The sequence below is a fragment of the Xiphophorus hellerii genome, chromosome 12 (genome assembly GCF_003331165.1).
Source record: "Xiphophorus hellerii strain 12219 chromosome 12, Xiphophorus_hellerii-4.1, whole genome shotgun sequence".
NCBI lineage: Eukaryota > Metazoa > Chordata > Actinopteri > Cyprinodontiformes > Poeciliidae > Xiphophorus > Xiphophorus hellerii.
Genome location: NC_045683.1, coordinates 552,463 through 574,574, shown reverse-complemented (window position 1 = coordinate 574,574; position 22,112 = coordinate 552,463). Strand labels below are relative to the sequence as shown.

Here is a 22,112-nt window from a genome sequence, read left to right as displayed (position 1 = left end):
CTAAAGCTACAGCAGAGCTAAGCTAAAGCTACAGCGGAGCTATGCTAAAGCTACAGCGGAGCTAAGCTAAACCTACAGCAGAGCTATGCTAAAGCTACAGCAGAGCTAAGCTAAAGCTACAGCACAGCTAAGGTAAAGCTACAGCAGAGCTAAGCTAAATGTACAGCACAGCTAAGCTAAAGCTACAGCAGAGCTAAGGTAACGCTACAGCAGTGCTAAGCTAAAGCTACAGCACAGCTAAGCTAAACCTACAGCGGAGCTAAGCTAAAGCGACAGCGGAGGTAAGCTAAAGCTACAGCGGAGGTAAGCTAAAGCTACAGTGGCGCTAAGCTAAAGCTACAGCACAGCTAAGCTAAAGCTACAGCGGAGTTAAGCTAAAGCTACAGCAGAACTAAGCTAAAGCTACAGCACTGCTAAGCTAAAGCAACAGCACAGCTAAGCTAAAGCTACAGCGGAGTTAAGCTAAAGTTACAGCAGAGCTAAGCTAAAGCTAGGGTAGCACAGCTAAGCTAAAGCTACAGCACAGCTAAGCTAAAGCTACAGCGGAGCTAAGCTAAACCTACAGCACAGCTAAGCTAAACCTACTGCGGAGCTAAGCTAAAGCTACAGCACAGCTAAGCTAAAGCTACAGCGGAGTTAAGCTAAAGCTACAGCAGAACTAAGCTAAAGCTACAGCACAGCTAAGCTAAAGCTACAGCGGAGCTATGCTAAAGCTACAGCAGAGCTAAGCTAAAGCTACAGCACAGCTAAGGTAAAGCTACAGCGGAGCTAAGCTAAAGCTAAAGCTACAGCAGAGCTAAGCTAAATGTACAGCACAGCTAAGCTAAAGCTACAGCAGAGCTAAGCTAAAGCTAGGGTAGCACAGCTAAGCTAAAGCTACAGCAGAGCTAAGCTAAAGCTACAGCACAGCTAAGCTAAAGCTACAGCGGAGTTAAGCTAAAGCTACAGCGGAGCTAAGCTAAAGCTACAGCACAGCTAAGCTAAAGCTACAGCACAGCTAAGGTAAAGCTACAGCGGAGCTAAGCTAAAGCTAAAGCTACAGCAGAGCTAAGCTAAATGTACAGCACAGCTAAGCTAAAGCTACAGCAGAGCTAAGCTAAAGCTAGGGTAGCACAGCTAAGCTAAAGCTACAGCAGAGCTAAGCTAAAGCTACAGCGGAGCTAAGCTAAAGCTACAGCAGAGCTAAGCTAAATGTACAGCACAGCTAAGCTAAAGCTACAGCAGAACTAAGCTAAAGCTACAGCACAGCTAAGCTAAAGTTAAAGCTACAGCGGAGCTAAGCTAAACCTACAGCGGGGCTATGCTAAAGCTACTGCTAAGCTAAACCTACAGCGGAGCTAAGCTAAAGCTACAGCACAGCTAAGCTAAACCTACTGCGGAGCTAAGCTAAAGCGACAGCAGAGCTAAGCTAAAGCGACAGCAGAGCTAAGCTAAATGTACAGCACAGCTAAGCTAAACCTACAGCGGAGCTAAGCTAAAGCGACAGCGGAGGTAAGCTAAAGCTACAGTGGCGCTAAGCTAAAGCTACAGCACAGCTAAGCTAAAGCTACAGCAGAGCTAAGCTAAAGCTACAGCACAGCTAAAGCTACAGCATAGCTAAGCTAAACTTACAGCAGAGCTACGCTAAAGCTACAGCGGAGCTAAGCTAAAGCTAAAGCTACAGCAGAGCTAAGCTAAAGCTGTATTTAATGGATCAGACCGGAGCAGATCAGGAGGATCGTTTGGACTCCGACAGATTGAAGCAGAAATCATCATGAAGAATCGTGTTGAATGAAAAGTCTGGATAATGAGGCAGTGAAGTAATCGGATCGGTTTGGTGTTGTGGAGCGGCGGGCGGTTCTGGTCCACTCACAGGGTGCTGGGGTCAGAGTTCATCCACATGCTGTAGCTGCTGTCTCCATTCCTGAAGGACGTGAGGCCGACCTGACCTGCAGACACACCACCCATCATCATCATCATCATCATCATCATCATCATCATCATCATCATCATCATCTCCAGAATGACCCCCGGCGGCGGCGCCCCACCGTCTCTGATCTTCTGCCTCAGCTCGCCGGAGTTCTTCTCTATGTTTTCTCCCAGGACGTCCCAGAGGCTGTTGGTCTCCAGGTACTGGTACACCTGGATGAGTGGGAGGAGCCTATCGACCTCTGCTACTGCTGACCCAGGAGGAAGGCTGAGGAGCCGCTTGAGGCCCTCGGGGTCCAGTATGACTGACAAGACTTCGCCTGGAAGCTCGCCTGTTAGGAACAACCATCTTGATCATTTCTGCAGACCTGAAGAAGTTCAGCCGCAGCGCCTCCGCTCCTCGTCTCACCGTTTATGGTCAGCTGTCTCTCCACGGCCGAGTTGGGAACCACGTTTTCTGGCAGGATGTTCTTCAGCACCACAGTCCGCTTCTCTGAACCTGGAGCAGGAATCCAGACCAGTGCAGGTGAGACGATGACGATGGCGAGGATTCGAGGTGAACCAAGATGGAGTCCACAAACCGTAGAGTCCCTGAGGATCCAGTCTTCCCCCGGAGTTCACTTCCTGTCTCACTCCTTCAGGCTGCAAACAACCAAAGCAGAACTAATGTTTAGCCAAGCTGACCACTGGTAACTGCTGACATGGTAAGGACTAACGGTGTCCAGAACAAAACAAGGCAGACAGGTTCAAACTTTGTATGCTCCAAGTAGAGTCCGTCATAGTTCACATACCACCACACGCAGCGTCTTCTTCACAACGTCTTTGGCCCCTGACTGGGTGATCAGGGTGAAGGTCAGGGTGTGCTCTCCAGGCTCCAGGCCCAGCAGGGTGAAGGTCACTTTGCCCACCTCGCCCGCAGCGAGGATGCTCCAGGTGCAGACCGTGGTGTGATGCCCCTCCTGCCTGGGCGTCGGCCGGGACTTCAGCAGGCAGAGCGCCGGGCCGACCGTCAGCGTCACGCAGAACTGAGACACAGAGAGGAAGCAGAAATTAGAGCGCTCCCAGGTGTGTTAGCCCCTCCCCTTCCTGCGTAGAGGAACACAGGAAGTGAGCTCCTGCTGGTCATCGGAAGAATCAGCTGTAAACTCAGCCAGCAGTAATGATCTGAGTGTTTATTATGGGATGTGTGGTTGAACTGACTTTGATGTTGTCGTCCTGCTGGTTGTAGACGGAGCCCTGCAGCTCCAGCTGTTCCCCTCGGACCACCTGGTAGGGCAGCGGGACGTCCACGCTGAGCGGCTGATTGACCGACACCTTCACAGGATCCGACACACACATCCCTGACAGAACCAGAACGACTCGGCGGTTAGGTTCATTCCTGCAGGCCCCTGAGGGGACCGCGACGGTCTGAAGTGATCAACAGATGGAGAGGAAACCCACCACCCTCTGGAGACATGCCAATGGCTTTAACCACCCAGGTGGTCAGAGAGTCCGGCAGAGTCCTGCTGATGGACAGTTGACCTGACCTGAAGAGACAAACACCAAAGCTGGATTAGCTGCTCCCGCTGATGATCATGATGATCGGTGCTTTAAACAGAAGCTACAGAGTCTCCACAACAGCTGGGCAACATCTGGCTGCAAAGAAGTAGAGACTGCCCAAATGTGTCGTCTGTCCAGTCCAGGCTGTTGTAGGGCAACACTGAGGGGTTTCTCACAGCAGTCCACCAGATCTCTGTACTCAGCCTCTTGTCCATCTCTGATTCTCCCAACAACTGCAGAGTAATCTGAGTATTTCTGCAGATGACAGAAGTCAGACTTGTCGAGAGAGAAAAGGAACAGTGAGAGTCCAGAGCCCTGTGGAGCTCCTGTGCTGCTAACAACCTGGTTAGACGCTCAGTCATTCAGTCTCATAGATCTGTGGTCTGTCTGGTAGTCATAGACCTGTGAGATGCTTCCCTGATAAACTCCTGGATCTGAAACAAGTGCAGTGCAGAAACTGCCGCCTTGCCAAGAGAAGCTGTATGCATTTCAGAAACACAAACAGCTGAAACCTTTTCAGAGCAAAGAAAGAGACGTGGTGATTGGACCAGCTAACACTGGGAAACTACTGCTCAGCAACCTGAAGGAGGTAAACAGGGCTCACCTCCTTCAGTCTGATGCTGACACGCTCTGCTATTCCACCACCTTTACTTTGTTGTTCCTCCACCCAGGCAGAGAGACTCTGGAGTCATGGGAATTATCCACCAGTCATTTCTAAGTGAGAACCAATAATCACATCTTCCTGATTCTTCTGCTGGGATGCTGCCAGGTCCATCAGGAGCCCTACACTCCTCCTTGGGTAATAAGGATGAAAACGACATATTGAATATGTCCAATCCATCCAGGAGACGAAATGAAAGTCCTCAGCTAACTCCTCTCAATCTGGAGGAGCAGCAGCAGCTCCGCCATCAGCGCCCCTAGAATATGGAGGCTCTAATGTATAATTATTGAAATAATTGAACGAAAATAAACTAATATGACTGCAATAATTGACAGAATAGAATATTCTTTGCACCGTGGTTCATTAATATTAACAGAACTGAAGAGAGTCGAGTTCCTCTCAAACGCCAAACAAGCGTTGATCCGTTGAGGTGCGTTTGATTTGTGCTACCTTGCACGCTGCACCTCCCACAGCCAGCTCTCTGGAAAGTAGCTTCTCACCAACAACGGCGCCTCATCGAAGTTTGTGCCTAGTTCAGGAGAGAAACACCAAGTCAGGCATCACAGTCAGGTCCAGAAGGAACGGACCAGAACCGGCCAAACTCACCGTGACGTCCCAGAACCAGACTGTCGCTCTGGTCCAGGTGCTGCTGGAAGAACTCGCAGCACTGCCTGAAGGCCGTCTTGCACTCTTCATTATTTTGTCTGAGCCTCTGGAAGGTCTGGTTTGCGTACTCCTGGCAGGTCCTGCCCTTTGGCATGAACTTCATTCCCACTAAGCAGCAGCTCCTCCTGGGGCCGAAAGTTCTGGCTGCAGAGAGACGGACCCAGACAGAACCCGGTGACTGACTGACGACCAACAACAGCAACTGTTTTGGCTGTTTTTGCAGCATTGCTTTTGTTTCTGTTGTTTTATGTTTTTAGTCACTTTGGATGTTTTAAATCTTCATGGCTGTTTGCAGGGAGATTTATTTTTTTATTATTTTGTCTTTGCTTGTTCCAATAATCCCCTCTACACACACAAACAGTTTAATATGTGAAGCTTTCTTGAATCTTTGAAATGGTTTCAGGTTGTAGCTAAATCAGCCAAACATACAGACCAATCAATCAATCAAATAATTTGTTTATCTTTAGTTAGTTATTACACATATAGATGTGAAAGAGGATTAAACTATGAACGGGAAAGTCAGACGGATGTAGCAATGGTGGAATCGTACCTTTAGCTTCCTTTTGTGCGTTGGACAATTGTCTCTTTGAACGAACGGCGGCTGTACACGGCTCATCTGTGAAACAAGCCGCCATTACTGAGCAGATGATGATTGTTTCTGATTCCTTACTCTGAGTGATGGACGTACTGCTGGACGAGGGGGCGGCGTTGGCATTGGTCATAAAGGTGAGGCCAGCCAATCGGAAGACGTCGGCGTTGTCTTTGCCGCCGCCTCCTCCACAGCCCAAGTCGCTCTGCTCGAAGTGACGAAGGACCTGCGGGCCACCGTACATCCTGTCAGAGCGCCGCTCGACGGCACCGCTCAAAGCAACGCAACAAACAAGCTCAGGTCAAACTGACTGTTACCATGGAAACAGGGTCCCTGTAATTTCGTCGTAGGCTGAAGACAGCGGAGTCTACGGCCGACAGAGCCACCATGCTGCCCTGATTGGTTCTGATGTCCAGCTTGATGTTCTCCTTCGGCTTGTAGAGTCTTTCCTGGAATAAGATGTTGGTCTGATAGACAACACCATGTTAGCCGGTGCCGACACATTTCAGAGGAATTCCTGCTGATGAACCAGAGACGCAGCCAGACTGCAGCACCTGGAGGCCGTTGACACACTTGTCTTTGACTTCCATCCAGACGGAGTCCGCCACCAGCTCCGTCGTTCCTTCTCCGTCCAGGACGTAGTAGACCAGCAGCCTGATGGACGGCACCATGGAGGCCGTCACCAGGAAGTTCAGGTTCTGTCTGCTGTCAACGCTGGAGGCAAAGTTCTGACTATTAAAAAACACCACCTTCCCTTTAGACAGCACCTACGGGGGAGCAGCAGTGAAGCCATCAGTAACTATGGCAACAGGGGAAGCAGTATGTGCGACCGCCTCCTCACCAAGTAGCTGAGAGTCCTGATGTTGAGGTAGGAGGGAGCAGCGGTGTACACCTGGATGTTGGCGTAGTGGCTGACACGGAGGCTGTGGCCGAACATGGGCGTGTTGATGTAAAGGTACCGTTGGTTTGGGGAGTGATAGGCCACGGCCTCCAGGGTCAGACTGGCCTGACTCTGAGCTGGCAGGGTGGGGTCCGCCGTCTCAAACTGGGTCAACAACAACCAGACCAGTTACACCAAGAGTACCAAAAGGACAAATCTGCTGTTTTTGTCCCACCTAACATTTCAGTTCATCAAGCTCACATTAACATCAGGCAAACAGAACCTGAATGAATATGAAAAACACTTTCTAAAGCTTAATAAACCTGCAAGGGGGTCAATACTTTTCACAGCACTGGAGTGACAGATCTTCCTCACCTTCAGCTGCGCCCTGACTGCATTTTTCTGGGGGTTGCAGATAAAATACAAGAGGCCATCAGATCCACTGCTTCTGCTCTCCCCACAGGACATAACCTCGCTTCCTCCTGTGTTCATGAACAGCTGACGCTCCACCAGACGCACCTGCACCAGGCTCACCGGCTTGTCCAGGTGATCCTTCACCAACACCTGCAGAGACAAAGGGCCTGTGGAGCTGAACAAGGTGTGGGCCGCGGGGGAGTCAGAAGGTCCAACCAGATGTTGCCTCTGGTCCTGGAACAACTCAACACCTGGAACGCCTCAGTGGAGGTCCGTTTCCTGGACACGTCTGGAATTCATGCAAAAGGAGCCCAGACCAACTAGTGTTAAACACTTTTCAGGTGTGACTCCATGAAGCATACCTGGATGTTGTAAGGAAGTCCAGGTTTGATGAACGGAGGAGTCGAGATGAGGCTCAGACGGTACGGTGACCTGACGAACTTCACAGTAGCAAACTCCGCCTCCTCAGTGATCCCACCTGGAGGGCGACATCCAGTCCAAACGGTGAGTAGGTGAGGACCTGGTTTCAGGGTGATATGATGTCAGCGTACCTGTGTCCTCCTTCAGCAGCACCGCTACATACAGGTAGCTTCCCACCAGGCTGTCCAGGTCTCTCGGTCCATCGTGTTTGTGCAGAACCTTCTGCATGTTAACGGTCACATCCAGTTCACCTGCCGGAGAGAGCTGAGAGGAGACAAACCAACCCCATGTTGGAGATGTCTCTCAGGAGTCTCATCAACTGCCGTCAGAGAAGTCTTTGAGACTGGTGCGTGTCAGGGCCTTACTCTTTCTCTGGTGACTGATGTGGGAATGATGACAGGAGCGTTCGTCTCTCTGACGTATCCATAACGCAGATACACCTCTCCTTCAGCCACCGGAGCACCATGGAGATACCTGCCAAAGGTCAGAGCACCGCAGGGTAAACATGGCCGCTCAGCTCGAACGTCTGAGCAGCTGGAGGAGATCAGGCCTCACCTGGCTGAAATCCTGAAGTGGAACTGACTGAACTGACTGTGGCTGATGAAGTTTGTCCGTGGGTTCATTTGGATGGAGAAACTAGGAAGAACTGACAGAGGAGGAGAACATCACAGATCATCACCTCCACCAGCAGGGCTCATATCAAACTCCTAGACGTACCGTATTCTTTAACTTCAAAATCTGTCTTTGCTTTTGTTGTGAAATCATCTGTGTAGGAAGCTTCTATTGTCCAAATTCCCAACCTGCAAGTACAGAGAACTCAGAAAGACCTTCGGGAATCACCCGAAGGTCTTCCTGCCTCGGCAGAGGTTTTCCTTACTTTGGTTTGATGGGAATCCTGAAGGGGTTTTGCATCGACGGGATTCCATTGTTCACATCGATAATCTCCACAACGTCTACCGTGATCTGATCTGGATCCTGTCGGGAACAAAGATGTTCATTGACATGGCAACAAATTGTCAACTCATTTATGGTCCTGGGCTCATCGGGCTCACCTTGAAAGTTAAGAAGACGCTGCGATTGGCTGGTCTCAGCTCCTGGTTCATGGAGAACGCCCTCACTTTGACTGAACACATCACAAACAGTTTTATTCTGCAAACCTGAGCAATCTATGTTCAACCAGAATCTGAGTGAAGAACCAAGAAGGGCCGACCTTTCTGATGAGGCGTGTAGAGCGGTTTGTCTGTTTGGATGAACAGGAAGCCGTTGGATCGGGTAACCGGGATGGACAGGTGACGGTTGATCCCATTTGATTGGACGTGAAGAATCACATGATTCAAATCCTTATTCTCTGGAAGTGGCAGCAACTAAAGAGACACAGAAACACAGGAATCAACACCCAGGTGTTTTCAGGTACACTCCATGTTGAGCTGTGGTTGCCACTAGTACATCTGGTCTTAACTGTTGTTCAGTGATGTTGTTATCTGTGCATCATGTTTGTTGCTATGGTTTCTCAGTTTTCTGTAGTTTTTTTGATCTTGTTCAGCAGGTGTGGAGGCAGACTTCCCCTGTCCTTTTAAACCTTTCTCTCTTTATTTTCCATTTTATTTCCATTACATTGGAAATTTATGTAACAAATGTCTAATAAGTTCAGCGTCATAGTGGAAGCCATCTGGCCTTCTCCTCGGCACTCGGACAGTTTTGAGCGCCACACTGCTGGACATTTTACAGAAATCATAATAATAATCAGTCAGGTGAGTAATGCAGAGTGCTTCAGAAGGATTTCTCACCCGGACTTTAGCGACGCCCTGGTAGTTGTTCTGGCTGTTGAGCCGCAGGGAGTCCTTGGACAGTTCCCTGTGATCCGGAGCCATGGAAGTCTTCAGGAAGACGTAGACGGTTTCCTCCGTGGAGGAGCCAAACAGCTGAACAAACACCGTCTCCACAGCTTCCAGGCACACGGACAGAGGCGCTGTGATCAGGAAGCTGACAGAAAGAGATGCCATCACTGCTGGTGGTGAAATACCACAGAAGAAGAAGAGTCTGTTCACCAGCAGCACGCCGTTTTGAATCTGTTTATTATGATATGATAAATCACAGAAATCCTAACGATGAAACTTAGGGTGCATTCAGACCGGATAGTCCGGTAGACTCGGTTCGATTGGGGACTAAATTGCAACATTTGTTACATTTTCAGAACTCTAGTTCTCATTCACACTGCAGTGAGTCAAACAAACTAAAACTAACTGAAAACCTGTTCCCCCCGTCGCCTGTGGGGGCGCTGCACCAAGAACTACTGAAGGAATCGACAGAAAACCTCTGAAGAAGAGCAGCAACTTCCTGCTTCACAAAAAATAAACATAAACAGAGCAGTGTCAGATTTTTGCTGTAGTAGGATTTCTTCATTGATCTACTTTACTAGTCTGGACATCGCCTGTTAGCCGCTAACGCTAGCGGCCTGTTAGCCGCTAACGCTAGCGGCCTGTTAGCCGCTAAAGCTAACGGCCTGTTAGCCGCTAATGCTAGCGGCGCTCCTGTCCACTAAACCAGGCTGTTCCAACGCGGGATGAGCAGGAATCACAAAATGATCTCAGAGCCTTTATTTCTTACCCGATTTCTACAAACATGACTTAAATTAAAGCAGAGAAAATTGCTGATGTTTGTAAGTTTTCTGCCTGGATATAAATCTATAAACAGTTTGGTTTCTGTCAAGATGCAAGAGAAGACTAAGCAAATTCCTCCATCCTATTCGATGATTATGTTTAAACAAACGAGTTTTGTCATTTATTACAGGTTTAAAAATAACAGCAGCTGCAGAGCGCCACGGCAACGGGACAATAAGCTGATAAAAAGTTGTAAAACAACTTAAACCATTTCTATTCTGCTTTTCCTTCCTTAGTGTCGGCATGCAGACCTGTTGACATGACAACATCTCCTTTAACCCGCAGAGCAGAGAGCAATAAATGAGCAGAATGTCCTGAACTGTTTCTAACTGAATCGGTTTCTAGTCAGGTTGCATTCAGACAGGTTTTCTACCGTTTCAGAGTTCACTTCAACCGGACCCAGACCGAGGTTTATAGGAGGATCAGAGTTCGGTTTTTAAGTCCATTTAGGAATTCAAATTTGCATTCAGACCTCCCCAAAAACTCGGACTTTCTAGACAAACGGATCAGAGTCTGATTCAGGAATCTGATCCTGGTTGGTCTGAATGCAGCATTAAGGTTCCCAATCAGAGGCAGTTTGACCAGAAACCTGCAGGATTCAGTAAAAGGAATAAATGTTGAGCATCAGAATAAATCTGGACAGAAGGAAAAGTTCTGTGAACTTTAAGGTGTTTTTGGTTCGGGTTCGGGTTGTCATGGAGATCCACAGAGTTCCTCTGAACTTTGATGTTTGTTGCCATTGATCATTTTCCGGGATTATGCTGTAAATATTTGTTCACCAGTTGAACCCGCTGGCTCGTGTGTGCGCCCCCTGCTGCTGGTCAGGTAGAAGGCAGAGTGGAGAGACCTCCACCCAGGTAACGGCCTGCTGAGCTGGTCCAGCTGTAAACATGATGAATCATCTACTCTGAGGCTCGGTTCTGGTCCATCCGTCAGATGATTTCTCCTCCTGATTGTTTCTGTGCTGAAGAAAAATAAACTTTCCAGAAGCAGAAGGTCGTCATCCAGCAGAGGAGAACCAACCTTCAGGAAGTTGATTTCACGTTTGCTGAGTTTCCTCCTTTAGTCCAGTCTGTTGTTGGATCAAAAACAGCTGAAAGGTTCAGACAGGCAGTCAGAAACAGGTGGGGGAGGGACCAGGAGGCTGCCGGCAGCATTGGAGGAGCTGCAGGGTTTCCAACCCGTTCTGGTTTGGTTCTACAGGTGATGACGATCGGCCCGGACCAAAGCGTCGCCTTGCAGAACCGTTTCCTGTTGGCTTGGCCGCCGATCCAAACGGTCCGACGGACGTGTAACACGGCGGTGTGAGCGTCATGATGTGGGGTTGCTGTGGCAGGACTCCTGCCACGAAGACTTGGTCCAGTTAAAGGACAGACTTTGGTTTTCACATTTTTCTTTGCAACAGATTCAGTTTTACAGGATTTCTGTCAGATTAAAGCCAGAAAAGTTTTGAAATGTTCATTTAATTTTACACCATAACAACCGTCTCCATAAACTAACCAGCAGCTGGACGATCATCTCCAAAATAAAACAACCAATCACAGGAGCTTCACTTACGATTGACTCTGAGCGTCCGTCCTCCAGCACAGAGACCAAACCCAAACCAGCAGGACCAGCGGCTTCATCCTGAACGGCCAGACTGACGGCCAGCGGCGCCGAGCGTCTCTTTATCGCTGATCGATCCGCTCAGACGGCAGGACACGGGTCGGACTTTTCCTCTGGGACGGGTTGAGTGTCCCAAAGGTGAGTTTACTCAGCCTGCTGTGTTTTCCAATCTTACCCAACACCCACGACCCGACAGAGAAAAGCTGCTGTGAAAACTAGACAAAAAACACTGAAATGTTTGGGTTTTCCAGAACCAGAACTTCCAGAAGCTTCTCTGAATCCCTGAAGACCAACATGAGAACATTTACCTCTCTGAGACACATTTGGGTTTCTGGCATTTCTCTGCATTTTTATAGAAACTAGAAATGTTTATCCAGGCTGATCAGAACCAAACGGACCGCAGGAGGACTGTCCAGTTGGACCAGAACCTGGACTGAAACCAGCAGGGAACCAAACGGTTCCTGGTTTTGTCCAAGTTGATTTCCAATCAATCAACTCAGCTACAAAAGTTAGCTGGACAAATGTAGCACAGTGGAAAGACACCTGCTTGATTTAGTAAACATGGAGGGGCTGGTTGACCTCTGATGACCTCTGTTGACCTCTGATGACCTCTGATGACATTTATTAATATCTTTAAAATGATCGTCACCCTCTGGGTCCCAAATGTTGGAATAGATGCTTTTAAACACGACTCAAAGAATCCACAATAATCCTGTACCTGGAACAGGAACCGGACCTGGACCTGGACCTGGAACCGGACCTGGACCTGGTGTGAGCTGACCGTTCTGGGACTGGACCTCCACTGCGTCCTCCTGGGTCATTTTCATGCAACATAAAGTTGTGTCTCTTCAGGAACGTTCCTGAACGTTTCTTTCGGACGAGGATCTCTTTAACGTTCTCAGTGTTGAACCCCTGGAGGTTCTGAGGTTCTCCCACCTGAACGTTCTCCCTGGGTTCAGCTGGAACCACAGAACTCATTTCTCACCTGCAGCTCCACATCTCCTCCTGGAAGCGACGGACAGAACATCTCCTAGAACGGGACTGGATCACATGGGGAACCATGAATGTTGGGGATTGAAATGTTCCCAACATCTATGTGTGGTTCAGGCTGAAGATATTTAGTTCTCCCATCTGGACCTGGACACTCCTGGTCTCTGTTAGACCAGGAGTGTCCAGGTCCAACAACCATCCAGCAACCTGAACAAAATGAATGGGTTGCTGGATCACCTCTGCAGAGCTGATGAGGGAATTCAGCCATTTGATTCAGGAATGATGGAGACGCATCTAAGGATGTTTCCTTCTTGATGGTTCGGTCGACCCGGTTCTACTGGAACCAGAACTCCATCCTCTGCTCCACCTCCAGCTGCTGTGGTTCTGACCCAAACCAACCTGTTCCCCTCCTGGCCTGTGGGGGCGCTGCACCAAGAACCACTGAAGGAAACAACACAAAAACCTCTGAAGACACTGAGAGCAACTTCCTTCTTCACCAGATGGAAACAAGATGGAGGCGTCAGATTTTTCTCTTTAGTCTTTGGCTGAAGACCAGGAGCCATTTCTGCTGCTAGCGCTAAGGTAGCACATTAGCTTTGGCTGTATTTACCCAGAATGCCCTGCGCTGTAGTTCACTTCCTGCTTTTGGAGCGGTCTCTGGTCTGTTAGGCTTTCACATTCAAACTGAACCCAGACCGAGGTTTGGAGGACCAGAGGTCAGAGGTCAATTAGTGTTCACACCTCACCAAATGGACCAGACTTTGACTAGGCAGACGGACTGGACTCAGTCATCCTGTGTTGGAGGTTCTGTTATGGTTTCTGTGGAACCTTTGAAACGTCCAGAGACCCGAGTTCAGGAGAAAAACTTTATTAAGACTTTCTAGAGGTTTATAGTCAGAACTTCCTTTATGTACAGATTAAAGTTTGATACATTTAATGAAATAAAGTGACAGCAGAGTTCAGTCCATGAAGCACATCTCATGTTCTTCCACAAGCTGAACCGTTTCAGAACCGACGTCCAGTAACTTCGTGCCAAAACGTCTCAAAGGTTCTGGCAGGAGAATCCGAGCCTGGAGACCCGACAGAACTTTTCTTCACATTAATATTCAGAACATTTAAAGCTCCAGACAGCCTCCGATGTTTGGACCTGAGGTTCTGTCTCTGTAACATCACAACCTTTAACAGGAACCAGAAGCATGCAACGCAAACACGACATCAACAGAACATGGGTCATCATGCAGCTGGGCGGTCGGAACCGGGTCCGAACTCTGAGTGTCTGATAAATATAGGAAATAATTAATAATCAATAAACCACCGAGTTTATTTATTCGGTTTCTAGGATTTTATCGGCTGATCGTCGTTTGATGTTTCTGGACTTTTAATCTTCGAACAGAACCGGGCTCATCAACACCAACTGGACCTGTGTTTGTGCACAAATCTTCGGTCAGCTTGTGTTCGGTGATTGGTCAGCTGACCACGTGGCCGGCCCTGATTGGCTCACAGCACCATGGCGGGGATGTGGTGAACCAGGGAGGCGGGGTGAGGCACCGCGGTCAGCTGCGGGGGGTGAACCGGCGGGGGCGATTGGACCCCCGGACCGCCCACCACCACCACGCCGCCCACCTGCGCGCCCGCGTCCCCGCTGGGTCGGTGCCGCGCGCTCTTCTGGTGCGCGCGCAGCCCGGCCAGCTGCGAGTAGGCCGACTGGCAGACGTGGCACTTGTAGGGCCGCTCGCCGGTGTGCAGCCGGACGTGGTTCCGCAGCGTGGACGACTGGCTGAAGCGGCGGTTGCAGAAGCGGCAGACGAACGGCTTGTCCAGCGTGTGAATGCGCATGTGCGAGCGCAGGTTGCTGCGGGAGTTGAAGCCGCGGTGACAGATGACGCAGCGCATGCGCCCTAGACTGGAGGAGGAAGCGGAGGAAGAAGAGGAGGAGGAGGAGCAGGAGGAGGAGGAAGAGGAGCCTTCACAGGTGTGGAAGTCATCTGGAAGCAGGAGAAGAAGAACATCCAGACCTGCTGAGCATCAAAACCCGACCTGCCGGAACCGGAACCAGAACCAGACCAGCGGTTCTGGTTCTGGTTCTGAAATGTCTTCCGAGCTCATCTCTATTGATAATTACCGGTTTTGGTTTTCTTTCCCTGCTCCTCGTCGGCGCCTGGAATCCCAGGAATTCCCAGGAATGTGTTGTGGGAATTTCCATACCAGACCAGCAGCTCCTGGTCCGGAGGGATGGTCTGGGAGAAAATATGACTTTATTATGAAAATATAAAAATATGACTTTAATATCAAAATATAAAAATATGACTTTATTATTAAAATATAAAAATATGACTTTATTATGAAAATATAAAAATATGACTTTAATATGAAAATATAAAAATATGACTTTAATATGAAAATATAAAAATATGACTTTATTATTAAAATATAAAAATATGACTTTATTATGAAAATATAAAAATATGACTTTATTATCAAAATATAAAAATATGACTTTATTATCAAAATATAAAAATATGACTTTATTATTAAAATATAAAAATATGACTTTAATATCAAAATATAAAAATATGACTTTAATAGGAAAATATAAAAATATGACTTTATTATCAAAATATAAAAATGACTTTATTATCAAAATATAAAAATATGACTTTATTATTAAAATATAAAAATATGACTTTATTATCAAAATATAAAAATATGACTTTAATAGGAAAATATAAAAATATGACTTTATTATCAAAATATAAAAATGACTTTATTATCAAAATATAAAAATATGACTTTATTATTAAAATATAAAAATATGACTTTATCATGAAAATATAAAAATATGACTTTAATATCAAAATATAAAAATATGACTTTATTATGAAAATATAAAAATATGACTTTAATATCAAAATATAAAAATATGACTTTATTATCAAAATATAAAAATATGACTTTAATATCAAAATATAAAAATATGACTTTATTATTAAAATATAAAAATATGACTTTATCATGAAAATATAAAAATATGACTTTAATATCAAAATATAAAAATATGACTTTATTATGAAAATATAAAAATATGACTTTAATATCAAAATATAAAAATATGACTTTATTATTAAAATATAAAAATATGACTTTATCATGAAAATATAAAAATATGACTTTAATATCAAAATATAAAAATATGACTTTATTATGAAAATATAAAAATATGACTTTAATATCAAAATATAAAAATATGACTTTATTATCAAAATATAAAAATGACTTTATTATCAAAATATAAAAATATGACTTTATTATCAAAATATAAAAATATGACTTTATTATCAAAATATAAAAATATGACTTTATTATTAAAATATAAAAATATGACTTTATCATGAAAATATAAAAATATGACTTTAATATCAAAATATAAAAATATGACTTTATTATCAAAATATAAAAATATGACTTTATTATCAAAATATAAAAATATGACTTTATCATGAAAATATAAAAATATGACTTTAATATCAAAATATAAAAATATGACTTTATTATTAAAATATAAAAATATGACTTTATCATGAAAATATAAAAATATGACTTTAATATTAAAATATAAAAATATGACTTTAATATTAAAATATAAAAATATGACTTTATCATGAAAATATAAAAATATGACTTTAATATCAAAATATAAAAATATGACTTTATTATCAAAATATAAAAATATGACTTTAATATTAAAATAGAACAAATATCAGTTTATTATGAATCTGAAACATACTCCGGCTAATTTCATAAATATTCCACTGATAAAGTAATAATTTGCAAACATATTTTTGGGTGAATTTAAATCATTTCAAATCAAGTAAATTTCAGGTTTTCAGTGTTTTTCTGTCTGTGGCCAGCAGGTGGCGCCAGACACCAGCAGAAGAACCGTTTCGGATCCAGGTGTTCAAATGTCCTGATCCGATCCAGGGGGGAACGTTCTGGATCTGCTCTTAATTTCACCTTTTTGGTTTTAAACATTTCACCGTAAAAATGTTTTTCTATCATTTTATTTCAGTTTTATGCAAATTTCTCTTCGTCTGTTGTCAATAATTATTTATAATTTAATTAAATTTTGCTTGTTAGTATCTAATTATCAAATAATTAACCACTAATTTATTCTTAGGCTGTTTAATTTACTTTGACTTTTGTTTTATTTTTCTTATATATTTTTTTCATTTAAACAAATTTTTCTTTTTTTATTTCAAAAATCAACTAAATGTATTTTATTAAATTCTGAACATAAATTTAATTAGAACAATTTAGTGACTTGATTTATTTAAAGGAGGTTTTTTGTGTGAATGAATGAATGAATGAATGAATGAACGGAGAGCTCGGGAATCCTCTGGACTTCATAACTTGTTAAATTAATACAGAACATTTGATATGAATTAATGGATGGAAATAATCTGGCAGAATTATTTATTATTTTTATTTCTGTAATTTACCTGACAGGAACATTATTATTATTATTATTATTATTATTATTATTATTATTATTAATAATATTATTATTATTATTTTTCTATCTTAGTGAAAATTTGCCATTGCACCTGAATTTCTCCACTGAGGGATAATAAAGGATATTCCTATTATATTGTTATATTATTAGATATCAATAATATTGATATTATTATTAATAATAATGTTATTATTTATTCCTTACATTCGCAGGTTTTTGCTCATGTTTTAATTTTCCAGTTTTGTTATTAAATCTCTTGATTTAGTAAATTTGCGTCTTTACAAAAACCAAAAATCACCAAAAATCACCAACATATTAAACCTGAATTATTGAAATTTAATTAAATAATTGTTTTCACAGATTAAACAAATCAAAAATGAAAAGAAATTAAAGATGCCATATTTATAGATTTACATTCAGAAAGATTATTTTTTATAAAATTATTTTTTAAATTCCAAACAGAAAAACATTTCATTTGTTTTATTCTAATTATTATTTCTTTAATAATCTTTTGGCTCTAAAAGGAAAAAAACCTCAAAATTATTTTGTGTTTCAGTTTAAAGTCTGAATAACTTTAAACAGTTATTTTCCATGTTTATTGGAACTGCAGCCAATAATCAGTGATCGATATTTTCTGACCTCCACCGCCTTGTAGAAAACGCTGCTGCCGACCTGAACCACCTCCAGGTTCTGTTCCTGCTCGTTCCGGGCGCATTTGATGTACGTCATCCAGCTGCGCTGGTCCTCCTGGCTGGCATCCACGAAGAACCGGACCGACCCGTCTTCATTGAACACCTGGAGACCAAACCGATCAGAAACTGATCAGAAGCCGATCAGAAACCGATCAGAAACCGATCAGAAGCCGATCAGAAACCGATCAGAAACCGATCAGAAACCGATCAGAAACCGACCCGAAACCGATCAGAAGCCGATCAGAAACCGATCAGAAACCGATCAGAAACCGATCAGAAGCCGATCAGAAACCGATCAGAAGCCGATCAGAAGCCGATCAGAAACCGATTAGAAACCGATCAGAAACCGACCCAAAACCGATCAGAAACCGATCAGAAGCCGATTAGAAACCGATCAGAAACCGACCCAAAACCGATCAGAAGCCGATCAGAAACTGATCGGTTCGAGTTCCAGACGATGTTTGGTTTTCAATTAGAGAAATATTTTTAGCGGTAAGATCTGGAGAACCCGGCCCATTTTCACTCCCAGCTCCTCAAGTACCGGACGGTCCGTCCCGTCACATGTTGACTCCATGGTTCCGTTTCGTGTCAGCATGTCACGCGCGAGTTTTTGCCCTAAACTTAACCAAGTCGTCGGTTCTGAAGGTTCGGCAGCGGTTTGTAGAACCCTGGGTCGGCAGTGAGAAAGTCGCTCATGTTGAATTTAACTCATTATTTAAATAAAGAGTTTTATTAAAGATATTTATCTTTAATAAAACGAACCAGTTTCATTAAAATCACTTTTATTTATTTAACGTGGCTGAAAAAAATGTTCAAGATTTTCTGACTGCAGAGAAATTAATAAAAATTAAAAATGTCAAAATTTTTCTTTTAGTATAAAATGTGCAAAGATTGTTATTAATAATTAATTACAGTCCCTTACAGCAACAATTTTATTATATTATTATTAATATTAATATTATATTATTAATATTATTGAACTGTTGCATTCTGGAGTTTCTTTCTGAAATGTTTGTAAAGCAAAATCAGTAAAATTTTCTTTTATTTTTTCTTCTGTAATATTTTCTGCAGAATTTTGATCCGACAGTCAAACAAGTTTTTAATGTTTAATAAAATTAAATATAAAGTTATAAATTTTGTTGCTGATTCTTCGTGTTTTTCGGCTCCTGTAAAAATTAAATATTATATTTATTATTATTTATGTTTAGAAAATAAAACAGAAATAAATTTCACACCGTTTGTTTGTTTAACTGATATTTTTATATTTTGATGTGATGGAAGTCCAGAACCGGTTCCGATCGCTGCTGCAGCGGGAAGAACCGCTGAAGGTTCGGCTCATTTAAAGAATCTTTCCGGAGCTGATTCGGTTCTGACTGGTTCTGGTTCGGTTCTGACTGGTTCTGCTGGAAGTGTTTAGATGTTCCGAAAAGCCTGAAATCCGCGAACACAACCGGAGGTTAAGGTGTGTATAACGGGCCGGACCGAACCGAACCGGACGGAACTGAACCGGGCCGGACCAAACCAAACCGGGCAGAACCGGACCGAACCGGGCCGGGCCTCACCTCCCACATCAGGTTGTTGTTCTTGTACAGGTCCACATGTTCCGGTGAGACCAGGCGGCCGGTAAATGGACCCATCTCGGTTCCGGCTTTGATCCAGGTCTTGGAGAAAATCCCGAGTCCTTCTCCTGCAGCACAGAGAGGTCCAATCAGCCGGACCGGACCGAACCGAACCTCTACAGCGTGTAATATTATCTCTGCTTAGTTTCACAGAAACATAAAATATTCCGTAAAGGTTCTGCTTACCCGGAACCGAACTCTGCGCGATGATGACCTCGCTGGGCAGAACCAGGCTGGACAGCTTCTGGACCTCTGAACACAAACAGAACTTCACTTAGCTCAGATCCTTTCCGAACAGAACCAGGTTCGGCTCTGGCTCAGCGGCACCAGAACCTCCCGCTGCTCGCCGAACCCCGACCCAGTTCCCGAGGATCGGAACCAAATGACAATAACTGGAAAAAGCAAGAATAAAACTGTAAGAAAAGTTCGGCTTCTGTGGATGTCAGGGTTCGGTTCGGTTCGGTTCGGTTCGGTTCGGTCCGGTCCGCGAAACCAGCAGAAACAGAAAAAACATTTAAATTCTAGAAAAGAAGAACGGAACCGGAACCGGAGCGGCGGGTTTATCCCGAACCGCCTTTGAACTCCTGAAACAGAAACAGAAATAATTCCGTCAAAATGACAGAAAATGATAAAAATGACAAAACAAAAGTTAAAAATTTTCTTCTTAATTATTTCTAACGAAATTTACCAAAAACAAAAACGAATCAAACCATAAAATGAAATAAAAATGAATCAGAAATCAGAGAAGATCCGCGCTGAGCTGGAAAAATCATCTTCATGTTCAGAAAAGTTTCAATAACTGATCAAATTAATGGATCGGAACTTTGAGCAGAAAATATTTTCCTTCGTTTTTCTATTTCAGATCAAATTCTGTTTAAAAATAAATCCAAAATAAAAACGGAATCACATTTTCATCTAAAGTCCCTAAAATATGAATTCACGCGATGATTCCATGTTTTAACTCTATTATTATTATTATTATTATTATTTTGATCTCACCTCCGGAGAAGGACTGGGCCAGCACCTCGGCCGTGAAGGCGGTCCTGGGGCTCGCGCTCGGCCCGGTTCGCTCCTCGTGCTGCAGGTGATGTTGCTGCGCGTGCGGCGGCTGCTCGCCCAGCACGTGCCTCCAGCGGCCGTACAGGAAGCTGTGCAGGATGTCCGAGGTGATGATGTCCGCCAGGGAGAGCGGCTGCTGCGGCTTCAGGGCCAGAGAGGAACCGGCGGGCAGCACGGAGCCCATGGCGGCGGGGGAGAGGAGGACCGGGGCGGCGGGGGAGAGGAGGACCGGGGCGGCGGAGCGGAAGTTGGGCGGAAGCTCCCGGTCTGGATTCACCGGTGAAGAAGATCCAGCCGCTTGCAGCCCGGGAGGCGCTGGCAGGAGTCGAGAGGTTCTGCAGGAAAACCGAGCTGAGGGAGAGTGGGGGGGCCTTTATATCGGAGCCGCTGAGGAAGAGGAGGAGGAAGAGCAGGAGGCCTGTTATTGGCTCCGCTGCGGTCTCACGCTCAATTAGGACGGAAAGAGCCGATCTGACCCAGACCAGCAGGTACACACAACCCAAACACGCAGCACTGACCGGGGGTCACCGGCCCGCCGGGGGAGGCTCCGTCATGCTCTGGGCTTCAGAAAATGGAGCCGCCGAACCTCCCGGAACCAGCAGCGCTGGAATCCAGGCTGAGTGACGGAGCAGAACATGAGATTAGAGGCCAGATTACAGAGAAACAGCTGCTCTTCATCATCCTCCTCCTCCTCCCGACACCGGCATTATTCCCGCTTTCACTCTGATCTGTATTTATGAGCTTTTAAACATTTATTACCCCCCCGAACACACACACACACACACACACACACACACACACACACACACACACCGACACACACACACACACACACCCACACCGACACACACACACACACACACACACACACATTACTGTCGCCTGTCGTTGAAACAAGCTGGATGTTGAATGGAATCAGATTTTAAATGAAACCTGAAATAAATCCGAACCGAACCTGAACGGACCGGATCCAGAAACCTGTTGATGTTTGAGACTCGGTAGTTTTATTTTGACTGCGGGTTTTATTTTTTAAATACATCGACACATTCATTTATATTTCAAATTTATTGAATTTCTGGCGAAACAAACAAAATAAAAACTCAGAATAATCCTTTATAATCCCACAGTAAAATATTATATCCCAGTAAATAAAATAAATATAAACTTAAAAAGTTCCTACAAATAAAATAAAACATAATTTCAACATCATGAATTTTCCTCCCGGAGCTCCGGGGGTCACCGAGCCCTGCAGCCCGGTTTCTCGGCTCCTCTCCCGGCGTCGGCCCCGGCTCCGCCCCGCCGGCCGCTGCGGAGCTCCGTGCGTCCCGCAGCGGGCCGAACCAAGTCGAACGGGCCGGACCGGGCGCTTTTGTCCTGGGAGTCTGAGAGGAGAGAAAGGGGAGAAAATCCGGGAATAAAAGCAGATTTGCAAATGTTTTTTCAATTCGTTGGGGAGAGAAAGGCTGCGTCCTCCTTTCTCTCCCTCCTTTCTTTGCGTGGCGCAGAGCGGGGCTCCACGCACGCGGATCCGGGCGTTTCGGTTCCTTAATGGAGAGGCGCGTCTGGGCCGCATGGACCCGCTTTAATGAGCTTCCCAACAAAAAGCTCCGCGCCGCCGCGTCCCGCCGCAACAACGAGCCACTTCAGCCCGAAAAGACGCCGGGAAGTCAGAGGCGGAGGGGGCGGCAGGTGACTGGCACGCGCACAGACACGGGGGGGGGCTGGGAATCAGCCCAAATGGCGCAATAATATTGTTCCGCTAACGTGATTAAGTGGCGCAGAGCCTCATTAGTATTCATGCGGCGGACAGACGCAGCGCGCGCCGCTAATAATCCGCTTTAAAAACCTTTTAATGATCATCAGTCAGCTGCACCAGCCGAACCGAACCGAACCGAACCCA

The 22,112-nt window shown here is 45.0% G+C and overlaps 2 protein-coding genes across 3 annotated transcripts in view; both read right to left on the bottom strand.

Moving 5' to 3' along the window:
* Positions 1–11,412, bottom strand: part of c5 (complement component 5) — a 50,673-nt gene extending 39,261 nt beyond the window's left edge. The window contains exons 1-25 of the mRNA XM_032579518.1: positions 11,295–11,412; positions 8,865–9,060; positions 8,288–8,441; positions 8,130–8,200; positions 7,955–8,052; positions 7,795–7,877; positions 7,633–7,723; positions 7,443–7,551; positions 7,209–7,341; positions 7,020–7,135; positions 6,619–6,807; positions 6,205–6,408; positions 5,918–6,130; positions 5,681–5,830; positions 5,463–5,589; positions 5,325–5,390; positions 4,715–4,918; positions 4,559–4,637; positions 3,349–3,434; positions 3,109–3,248; positions 2,700–2,933; positions 2,490–2,550; positions 2,318–2,407; positions 2,028–2,240; positions 1,853–1,928 (exon numbers count right to left, since the gene is read on the bottom strand). Of these exons, the coding sequence (XP_032435409.1) occupies positions 1,853–1,928; positions 2,028–2,240; positions 2,318–2,407; positions 2,490–2,550; positions 2,700–2,933; positions 3,109–3,248; positions 3,349–3,434; positions 4,559–4,637; positions 4,715–4,918; positions 5,325–5,390; positions 5,463–5,589; positions 5,681–5,830; positions 5,918–6,130; positions 6,205–6,408; positions 6,619–6,807; positions 7,020–7,135; positions 7,209–7,341; positions 7,443–7,551; positions 7,633–7,723; positions 7,795–7,877; positions 7,955–8,052; positions 8,130–8,200; positions 8,288–8,441; positions 8,865–9,060; positions 11,295–11,362 (3,251 nt within the window). The 5' untranslated portion in view covers positions 11,363–11,412. The remainder of the gene's footprint in view (positions 1–1,852; positions 1,929–2,027; positions 2,241–2,317; positions 2,408–2,489; positions 2,551–2,699; positions 2,934–3,108; positions 3,249–3,348; positions 3,435–4,558; positions 4,638–4,714; positions 4,919–5,324; positions 5,391–5,462; positions 5,590–5,680; positions 5,831–5,917; positions 6,131–6,204; positions 6,409–6,618; positions 6,808–7,019; positions 7,136–7,208; positions 7,342–7,442; positions 7,552–7,632; positions 7,724–7,794; positions 7,878–7,954; positions 8,053–8,129; positions 8,201–8,287; positions 8,442–8,864; positions 9,061–11,294) is intronic.
* Positions 11,413–13,184: 1,772 nt separating this feature from the next.
* Positions 13,185–21,044, bottom strand: LOC116729589 (PR domain zinc finger protein 12-like). 2 transcript variants are annotated; one of them, XM_032578237.1, is made up of 6 exons: positions 20,153–21,044; positions 19,340–19,405; positions 19,097–19,221; positions 17,482–17,637; positions 14,455–14,569; positions 13,185–14,347 (listed from the first exon to the last, which is right to left on the bottom strand). In XM_032578237.1, exons 1-6 carry the CDS (start codon positions 20,394–20,396, stop codon positions 13,830–13,832), a joined length of 1,224 nt encoding a protein of 407 aa, XP_032434128.1. In that variant the 5' UTR covers positions 20,397–21,044; the 3' UTR covers positions 13,185–13,829. The 2 variants fall into 2 exon arrangements, with proteins under 2 accessions (XP_032434128.1, XP_032434129.1); XM_032578238.1 differs by having other exon boundaries at positions 13,185–14,317; positions 20,153–21,041.
* Positions 21,045–22,112: the final 1,068 nt, after the last annotated feature.